The sequence below is a fragment of the Melanotaenia boesemani genome, chromosome 16, assembly GCF_017639745.1.
Source record: "Melanotaenia boesemani isolate fMelBoe1 chromosome 16, fMelBoe1.pri, whole genome shotgun sequence".
In the NCBI taxonomy this organism is placed as follows: domain Eukaryota; kingdom Metazoa; phylum Chordata; class Actinopteri; order Atheriniformes; family Melanotaeniidae; genus Melanotaenia; species Melanotaenia boesemani.
The window spans coordinates 16,207,271-16,217,395 of NC_055697.1; the positions used below are offsets into that span (position 1 = coordinate 16,207,271).

A 10,125-nucleotide genomic window follows, 5' to 3' on the forward strand; every position below is an offset into this window, starting at 1 on the left:
TTTTTCTTGCACAACTTAAAATGCATGTTTATAAATTTTCCTTATTATGTGTTTATAACTCAGTTTAACGTGTAACTATTTTATCGTTTTACTGAATAATATATATATATATATATATATATATATATATATTTTTTTTTTTAAAGACTGAAGGAAAAAAAATAAATATATATTTTAGAATTGTGGGATTTGGAGTTCTTCTTCTATGTGGGTCGGCTATGCTACTCACGCTGGCGAGGTTGACATGTGGAACCTTCCAACCTCAAGCTAGTCGTATTTAGTTTTACCAGTCATAATGTCATTTTGTTTTAATTTCGATCTTCCAGAGCAAACAGTAACGTCTGACGTTTTGGATGGAAATGAACGACAAACTGGAAAGAAAGACAGTGATGCTAAATGTGTGAGTATTAGCTCACAAATGCATGTTTCTCATGACACAGGCAGCAGCATTAAGTAGTTACTTTGCTTTGTTGCAGAACTTCTGTCAGACGACCTGTGAGCACTTGTTAGGTTGTTATAATAAGAAAGATTAACTATGGCAACACACTTTTGCGTGTTGTCGCACGTACGTAAAAGGGTAAGAAAAATCACCAGGAAAATCCATCAGCCAGCAACTTAACACAATCCTTAGAGGCCAAAGTACCGCATGTTAGACTAAGACAGCAAAATAATAACAGTATTTAGCCCTTTTCATACACTACCTTTATAAAAAGGCAAACAAATTCTTGTCATATGTTGAAGAGCTTGATGTTTGTAGTTTACGTCAATATCAAATTAATAGCTTGCTGTAACACATAGGAGGATCAAACAGCACTCCTTTACTTTGTTTAAGTACATTAAGAATTTTTGTTTGAATGATTAAGATTTTCACCTGTTGTTTAATCATAATGCAAATGAATGCCTACTTATCTTTTTGGCATTTGATATATATTTTAAATCTATATTTCTGAAATGTGGTTAGAGTTAGTAGAATAAGTATGAAATCCTGAGCCGATACAATGTGAAAGATGATCATTTGGCCTCATAGCTGATGTAAACTGTTTATTGTCTATCTTAATTTTAAAGGAACATTATGTAAGAATTACTTCCATCTAACGTTGGAATTGTGTATTACATTTTAACTCTGCATTCTAGCGCCTCACTTTCTCAAAAAAGTATTGCAACAATGCTTGAGGGTCTCAAAGTCTCGACAACACTGATGAAATCATGTCATTCAATAGTTCATGGAGTGTTCACTTGGGTGAAGAGGTTCGTGATTTCATAAATATTGCAACCTGCGTCCCATCAAACTGTCAGATAGGCTGGTGTATTTTAGCAGGATCTACTGTTATGTTGCCTATGGTAACGAGCAACACTATAACAAAACCGAATATAAAAAGTTAGCTTTAGGCTAATTTAGGCAGTTGTCGAGGAGAAAGCTGACAACTTCAGCATCCCTTTTAAAATCTTTCTCCTTCTTGAGCTCCTCCCACCTGGGGAAGGCTAACACGATGTTGATCCTCTTTTTTTATTTTTGCTTCGTCTAGGCACTTTGCCTTTTAGGTGTCCTTTTCGCCAAGATGGCAGACTGTCATGGCTCTTCCCTACCGACTTACCCGTCATGTGTATGAATAAATCTAAAATTCTTCGCTTACAAGAATGTGTATTGGTCAGCAAACAAAATGTTACACAACGTCCTTTTAATGCCAGGCAAACATTTGAATATGTATTATTAAAAGATAACACCTCCATCACACTGTGTTTGAATGAGCACACATACTTTCATGTAGATGGAATAAAAACCTTTTATTATAACCTTGAACACAAAAAGATCATTGCGTAAGTAAGATTTTTCTTTTGTTAGTTATTAAACCATCATTATGTGAATGTGTTCTTTTAGTGTTACAAAGCCCTAAATGCAGTTTTTTTTGTTCCCAAATAAGTTAAATGTAAATAACTTTTGTTGGATTCAGAGCAAAGTCAATGAAGCACAACCAGGACACACCAAATGAATGTGGGCCAATGGCACTGGTGTTATCTTATTTGTTAATAGACTGATCACAGTAAACAATCTTACTATCAGCTGATACCAAAGTTGAGCCAATTTTGTTAATTCAATTGTAATCTACAGGATTTATGAAACATGGATGATATCTTCATTTTTAAAAACCAGACACTAGAGATATTCCACTTTATGTACTTAATAAATAAATGGCGCCACCCACTTTTGAGATCTACTTTTATTTAAACATCTCAAAACATTTTCAGCATACTTTACATGCAGTATTTTTCACCTTTTTAGTATTTGATGTTAATTAAACATGCATGTGCTGCTTGTTTACATTAGGAATTATTTTCTTTTAGTATTCAGAAGCCATTTGCTCTTTGACAACCGGAGCAACACTAAACACAGTGTTAGTTATTCATTTTCGGCTCATTTACAAAGGAATTATTGGCAAGCCATGAAACAATAATCACATTAAAAAAAACTAAAACATATATTTGTACCATGACATGACCATTTCTACTCATTTAATTCTTAATCTTAGTTGGCATTAGCTTTGCACTCAGTGTTCCGTAACAGTAAATATTATTTCAGAATCAGGGAGAGCTTTTTCCTGGAGGAAACATCCACATAGGAACAAACAGATTTGGCTTGCTAAAGGGTAATGTAGGCTAAAGTTCTTAAAAGAAAAATCACAGTTTTCAAGCAGTAAAATATCTTAAATCAAGATATAATGTGCAAGCAAGAACTGGCTCTAGAATAAGAAACTGGCCGCCACAACAAATAACCCAGCAGGTAATGATAAATACCTACCAATGGTAAATATCATTACCTGCGATTATGCAACATCCTAGATTATGTTGTCTTTAATTGCTTTTCTTTGTATAGAACAAATGCAGTACATGGGCATTGGTATAGTTGCTTGTTTCTGAGCAAATGTAGAAGGAACAAATGGGCAACCAATAAAGACTGTTAGCCTTTTGGCTTATTTTGGTCTCAATGTATCGATGATCTTAATGTTGAAATGCCAAAAACCAAAATAACTTGACTTTCTTTAAACTTTCGAATGCACATATATAGCTATTCAATGGTAGGTACTTATTGCACAGCAAGCTGTTCTCTAACAAGATATTTAATAAAAAAAAACAATAGAAGTGTCTGAACCAATCAAACAACTAACCACTAAATGTTCTGGTTTAATGACAACTAGTTTTTAAACTGTCCTCTTCATCATATGGCTCACATTAAGACATGAGGAGATCAAAACGACACCTAACACATGACAAGTTACTGAGACATTGTGATAGATAGATACTTTATTGATCCCTTTGGGAGGTTCCCTTTTGGAAATTCATGTTTCTGTGTCACTATTTCCAACACTGTAAAAATAAATAAATAAAAAATCATGTAAAATGTACAGCATGTAGCAGCAGTTATGAGTACGAGTGACAGGAAATATATTGGAGTGTTTTAAATAATGTTTTGAATTATGAGTTAAAAAAATAGATACATAGAGGAATAGGGATGAACATTATTAAAAATAGATATATATTAAAAACTGTACAGCTTATGTTGTTTACATGATCACATGACCTATTTAAAAAAAAAGAAGTCCTAAGCTGAGTAGTGTGTGAATGAGTGCCATTTCCTCTGTCCTCTGTAGCTTGAACTTTTTCTGTTTTCCTTAAATTTCACCAGAAAACTTAATATGCCTGACAGAGAAAAACAGAGAGAGAAAGGAAGAATATGGTTGGAAATGACATTTCTTCTGTTCGGCATGCTTCCACTAGAGAGCGCAGACTGATAATCTTTTTGCCCGTGAACCTTGATTTTACCGCCCAGACACTTGTCAAGTAGAAGTCACAGTGAAAATAAACATGTTTTTTCTGAAATGTATGAGCTGTTATTCTTGTGCTTAAAACCAACGTACTGAGGTAAAAAGTAGAATACTAGAGAATTCTATTTTTATTTTATTTAATTTTTATATGAACTGCTCTGCTCCTGTGGGTGTGACACACATGACATCTGTAATCTTTTTTTTAAAGTCACAAAGTGAATCACATGGCTGACTTAATTCTCGTAATAGTCTCATGGTTATGGTCAGCAACCAGTCAGCCAGTATTTTGTCAAACAGAAAACAATTACAGAGGTGAGCGAATAACATGACTAAAAATGACACAGAATCACATGAAGTGAAGTGCTCTGTTGCAGCATTGTGAGCCAGTTAGAACTTTTGGTTTCAAATTGTCATGTACTGATCATGACTCCACATGTAGCAACATTTCATCTAAACAGCGCTTACTTTTTTTTAACTTTCGTTTCTGTTTTTCTAACTAAGCATGAAATCCTGTTTTAATATCATAGCTAAAATGAATTAATGTAATGGATTATGAAGTAACTGAAGATTTTCTTGTATATTAAGACATGTCTATAATAATTGTTTTGCTACAACATGAGCAGTTTTAATTTAGTGTCTTATTGACCAACAGCCTACAGCACAGTGAAATATTTATGGAAGAGTATTGGTGGAAATGTAGTGTAATATAAGTATCAAACAAAAAGACTTGTTGTGTAAATTTCCTTTGAACAAGCAGTTCATATTCAGTAATGTCTCTGAATTGTTGCAGTCAGTACAGTCAAGATGTTTGGAAATTAAGGATGATGTTTTCTTTTGGTTGCCACCTTTTATAGATATCACTATGTTTCACCCACTGTGCCCTCTTTATTTCTGATTTTTGACTGCAAAGCCAAATTTGTCTCAAGCCATTGCTGTTTCCCTTATTACCCTGTTATTTATTCACTCGGTGCCTTCAGAGTCGTAAGTCGTTGAGGTAGTGCTTTTACTTCCTGACTATACATTCTTTTTTGTGTTTGCAGGCAGATGATAATACGAAACCAGCTGAACCAGTAAAAGCGGCTAAAGAACACTTTCCACCAAGTGGCCCACAGTTCCTCCTCGTGGATGCTGTTTTTGAAACGGTTATCATTGGAACTCTTCCTCCTCTGCATTTCCTCAATGAGACTGTTTTTGAAAGGACTGCTTCTGAGCGAGAAGACAAGGAGAAAATTCTCTCTCGCAGGGCAGAGCAGAGGTCAGATCTCATCTCTGGTGTGTACGAGGGAGGCCTGAAGGTGTGGGAGTGCACTTATGACCTTTTGGAGCTGATAGAGAAAAATGGGGAGACTTTCAGTGAGAAGGCTGTTTTGGATTTGGGGTGTGGAGCAGGGCTGTTGGGAATACTGGCTCTAAAGCGAGGGGCCAGGCAGGTTCACTTCCAAGATTACAACAGTACAGTCATCGAACAGCTCACAGTGCCAAATGTAATGTTAAACTGCCTAGAGGATGATGAGGTAGACAGCGAGGATGAGAAAAAAGGGAAGGGCAAGGGAAAAATCCAGGAAGATGGTTGTGAAAAGAAAGGGCAAGAGGGGATGAGCAATGGAAACCCAACAACTAAGAAAAAAGCTCTGGACCTGTCTCAGCACCCATTACTGAGGAGGTGCCATTTTTTTTCTGGTGACTGGAGCACATATCTTTCTTTAGCTCTAAAGATAGAACCACAACCTAAATTCAACATCATATTCACCTCAGAGACCATCTATAACACTGTATACTACCCTGCTCTACACGAGACCCTCCACAAACTGCTGGCATCAGATGGACTCGTCTACCTTGCTACCAAATCCCACTACTTTGGCGTTGGTGGTGGACTCCATCTTTTTGAGACGTTCGTGGAGCAGAGGGGTATCTTCTCTCTGGATCACCTGTGGGATGGGGAGGAGGGGCTCCAGAGACATGTAGTAGTGTTGCGTTTTAAGAAGAACACTTGAAGCAGGACTGTCAGCGACTCCTAAGATGATGAATCAATAGATCATTACATGAAAGCAAGATTGTCTGATAGTATGTTTTATGAAGCTGGGTTGTTATTACAGTCCTAAATAAAGAAAAAAACTAAATAAATGCTATGTCATGTCCCATACTGTCTTTCATTACCTACATTCTCTTTCACTTCCTGTATAGAAATTTGAATATGTCTGCTAGTAACTAAAGTGCTGTTGAAAGGGGTTGTTACAGGTCTTTAGATGCATAGGGAGGAAAGAAAGGAAATGGGCTCAGTGACCTTTACGAGTGTTTTCCCCCGTGTTCAAACACCAGCATGAAAGCCACACTTGTTTCAGAAGTCCAGCGCAAAATGTCAATTGCAACTTATCCCACTAGCCTAAGGATGTAGTTTGAAAGTGGATTCTAGAGTCACCGCACATCAATGGTGGGATTCTATGGGGTGTCTGTACCTCTTATTATGCCGGTTACCTAATCACAATGGGCTCCTTTGCAAAACAAAAAGTCTTGACACATTTCATGAGTGTATACATCGGGAAATATGCCCAGACATGCATCCGAGTATCAGAAAGGAACTTTTCTGTTATTTTTCCAACACCATGTGGAATCCCCTGTTTGTCCAGAACAAGGAAATCCACTGACTTTATCTCAGGGATTTTTCTGAGGAACAATGAAATCAGGTCCAGACTAGTTTTTCTTACTTGAAGTGAGTATGAAGGTGGGGTGGGGGGGAATCAAATGGGATTTTACAAGGTCACTGAACAATGAAACTGCTTGAATTAAAAACTATATTTAAAATCTGTGATTTTTACCTGCTGACCCACTCCTCCCTTTTTTCTGTATGACTAAGCACAATCACATCTCTGTTATGTTTGACTGATTGGATGGCAAAGTTACTGTATGTTGGGTGTTTTTTGTTTTTTTTTTAAATATGCCCCAACCTCAAACCTCCTTCACAATACACTGATATTGACTGTATAGAAACTCATAAACATACCCATGACGCAAAAGCTTCACACTTCCCTGCTGATAAAAAATATTTGACAACAATCAAAAACTGTTGGAAACAATGTCAGTGGCTTAAACATGACTGTGCATGTCAACACCCACTAGTGTGTGAGTAGACTTTCCAGACACTTATGCAAATATACTGTAGTATTAAAGGCTATTTGACTCGTATGTATATAAAATACACCAAACATAGTTTCTGTTTGCAGAAACCGGCCGGCAAACTTCCAGTGTGTCAGCTTCGTCATCATCTCTCATCTCGACAGCTGTTTGTGGCCTGTGGGGGAATTCCTGGTTCCTCAAGTAGACACAGCCTTTCCCCTGCTTACTTTATGGGAACAGGGGGCAGGGCAAGTCAGATGGTTTTCCTCAGAAACTATTATGTGTTGATTCACAGTGAGGGGGCGTGCTGTTCACTCCCACTGCTTCCTTCTTACTGGGAAGTGACTGTCAGGCTTACCGTACAGAGGGAGTGTATGAAAAACAGAGGAGGGCGGCTGATGGGTGATGTGGAAAGGTGGTGGTATTTAAGATTCTGTGCTCTGAATGTCAGTCGCTGTGCTGCATCCTTACTTGGAACTTGAAGGACATGAGAGAGTGAGCAGAACTTACAGGTGAACCAGTGCAGAGATGTGTGTGTTCAGTGTGGAAAGGGTTGAAAATTAAAAAATGTTTAAGTTGACATGGGACTACTAAAGTGTGAAAGAGCTAAATCCTGGGAGGCCTTCATGAGGAGGTTTATTTCTGATTTATCCAGGAGCTGGAAGGAAACACTTCAATGTAAGACTCAGGTATGTATATTGGTAATAATTTAATTTGGCAAACCCTGAACTTGTGTCACATTGTGATATATATTTTTTTTAAATCAACTAATTTTAATATTTTATGAATGTTCATCTGATCTCTACATGAAAGGTGTTTAATTTTGTATAAACTTTAAAACTCTTCTGGTGTCCTCATAGGAGGGTTCTTGTCAAGAAATAAGCTGCAGAACCGGTTGTTTCCCACTCAAATGCGGGAAAGATATGAGTTTCCTGAACATGTTCAGGTGTGGCCTTCCTTAAAAAACTCATTGCACTGCAGTGTTCCCTAGAGGAGAACTTACTTTCAATGAATAAACCAAAGATAACACTGAAAAAATGATCTCACTTTACTCTCACTGTCAATATTGACTCCAGGCCTTGGAAGGGATGTTTTACAAACGACAGAAGAGGCTCTGTAATGCAGCTCAAACCAGTTAATATAAAATCAATGTTGTAAGGTTCAAAGACGCATCGACCAACTGAGTGTCAGTAATCACACGCTCCTAGAACTCTTTTTCCTGGGAGTGTACAGCCATAACCGATGAGTCATTTCAGCCCTTGACCAGAGCACTATCACCCTGATTTGATTCAATGTTTGTATCAGTTCAGTGGACAGACTTTCATTTCAGTGGTTGTGAAGCTTTTCCAGGAATGTTTGAGTTAAAAGGTGGATGGATCCATCATGTAACCTTGACACTCTACCTGAGCTTTGTCAAAATCCAGAAGCTGGTGCATTCAGTGATGAACGTATTCTAAAATTTCTTTTCCATTTTTGCTTTTGCTTTAAACTTTTTTTCCCCCCAATATCTCTGAATCTGTTGCAGTTTTTTAAATAGTTTTTTTTATTAAATGTTTGAAATGATTTGCTTCACTTAGATATATTTAGAATACCAGCTGTGAGTAATAACCGTTTAAGATTGAGTTTAGTCACCACTGTAACGGCCTCTTGCCCAATCTTTACAATGGAAAAAGCAGCGTTGATGTTATCATCTCATCATCACCCTGCTTTCTTGAGAAATGGGGATGGGTGGCCTAAATGTTCAACCTGTTACACTTTGTGTGTGTGTGTGTGTGTGTGTGTGTTTTCTTTACTCAATAGTTCAGATTGCATACTTTGTTCCTTTAAAACTGTACAATATGTGCAAAATATTAATACTGAAGCATTTTGTCGAATAATTTTCACATTTGAGGATCAAGACAGCGCTGAAGACCACATTCTCATAAGTGCTCTACTATGAGAACTGAATTCCATAGATGGTGGCATCTTCATCTATGGGCTCAGTTCTTTTGGAATGGTACTGGTTTGTCAAGCATACAGTACACCACCCGACAACAGAAGTCATGATGACGTAAAAGCACGAACACTGTAGGTTTGCTCATTTTGTTTTCTTTGTTAGCGTTACGTAGTCTACTCCTATAAAACATTTAAAAAGTGCTTTTTTTGTTTGCATTTACTTTATATAAACACTGTGAATAAAAAAAGAAAAGCTAGATGACTGATTTGGGTTTGTCAAAGTTTATGTCAAACATATATATTGCTAATAAAGTCATTAAAAAAGAATATTTTTTCTTTGTGATTTATTGTATGATAGTTTTTATTTTGGGTATAAATATTGCTTGAATGTAAAAGAAAACAAGAAAGCATTCTTTCTTTCTCTGTGCTTGCTGGCGTAATAATTTTCAGAGTTTAACAATATTATTTACAGCCATTACAATGGTAGTTTTTAACAATAAGTTTAAAAAATATGATACAATATGACAACCAACTCTTATTCAAAAAGAAAATAATGGGACTCAAACCAAATTTTGAACTGCACTTGTATGAAATCCCAAATTAAGCCATAAAGGTTGAAAATCAGTTATGCTGACTTTGACTTGAGTTCTTAAATTAAAGGAAAATGAATGTGAAGTGTTGTAAAGTACTCAGTTATTAAACACATTAATGTTCCCATATGAACTTGAAAGAAATGTTCAGTTAAAGAAAGTATTTGCGATATGTACATGAAACAATATTGAGTAATATGAGCTGAAAACTAAAACAGTGAAAAATGTGTGGAATTTCTATTATATTGATACTAAAAATAATACCTGTGTTATTCATACATATACAACAGCTATGTGTGAAACGGCACATACTTATTTAAAACTCAGAATCTCTGACTGAATCAAAGCAGTCTTAATGACACATAATGTGATCAAACCGAAAGTATATGAGCTACACCGCTTTATTCTTTTCATGGTTGTATATTTTATATAATCTTACTTGTGCCCTGTATATAATAAATAGTCCTGATTGAATAAAAAAGGCTTAAATTTTTATGATTGTTTTTTTTTTACTACTGCATGTATGGAAATGAGGCACAGAGGTTTTGATATCGAACATAAAAAGGTGACATATGTGAGGCAATCAAAGAATAAGAAAGAGATGTGTGAGGTTAAAAAATGTTACGTTTATATAATATTTAAATTATTGTCTCACTTTGTGTTAA

General features: G+C 36.2%; 1 protein-coding gene across 2 annotated transcripts; it reads left to right on the forward strand.

Moving 5' to 3' along the window:
- The first annotated feature begins 200 nt into the window (after positions 1-200).
- Positions 201-5,958, forward strand: mettl18 (methyltransferase like 18). Of its 2 annotated transcripts, none has more exons than XM_042011219.1 (2): positions 201-400; positions 4,862-5,955. In XM_042011219.1, the coding sequence occupies exons 1-2, from the start codon at positions 296-298 to the stop codon at positions 5,813-5,815; spliced, it is 1,059 nt and encodes a 352-aa protein (XP_041867153.1). In that variant the 5' UTR covers positions 201-295; the 3' UTR covers positions 5,816-5,955. The 2 variants fall into 2 exon arrangements, with proteins under 2 accessions (XP_041867153.1, XP_041867154.1); XM_042011220.1 differs by having other exon boundaries at positions 276-400; positions 4,866-5,958.
- Positions 5,959-10,125: the final 4,167 nt, after the last annotated feature.

Excerpts from the sequence above, each read along its gene's own strand:
- mettl18 (XM_042011219.1), top strand. The coding sequence starts at position 296 with ATGTCATTTTGTTTTAATTTCGATCTTCCAGAGCAAACAGTAACGTCT. Across the intron at positions 401-4,861 it reads AAGACAGTGATGCTAAATGT|GCAGATGATAATACGAAACC; the intron begins GTGAGTATTAGC and ends TTGTGTTTGCAG.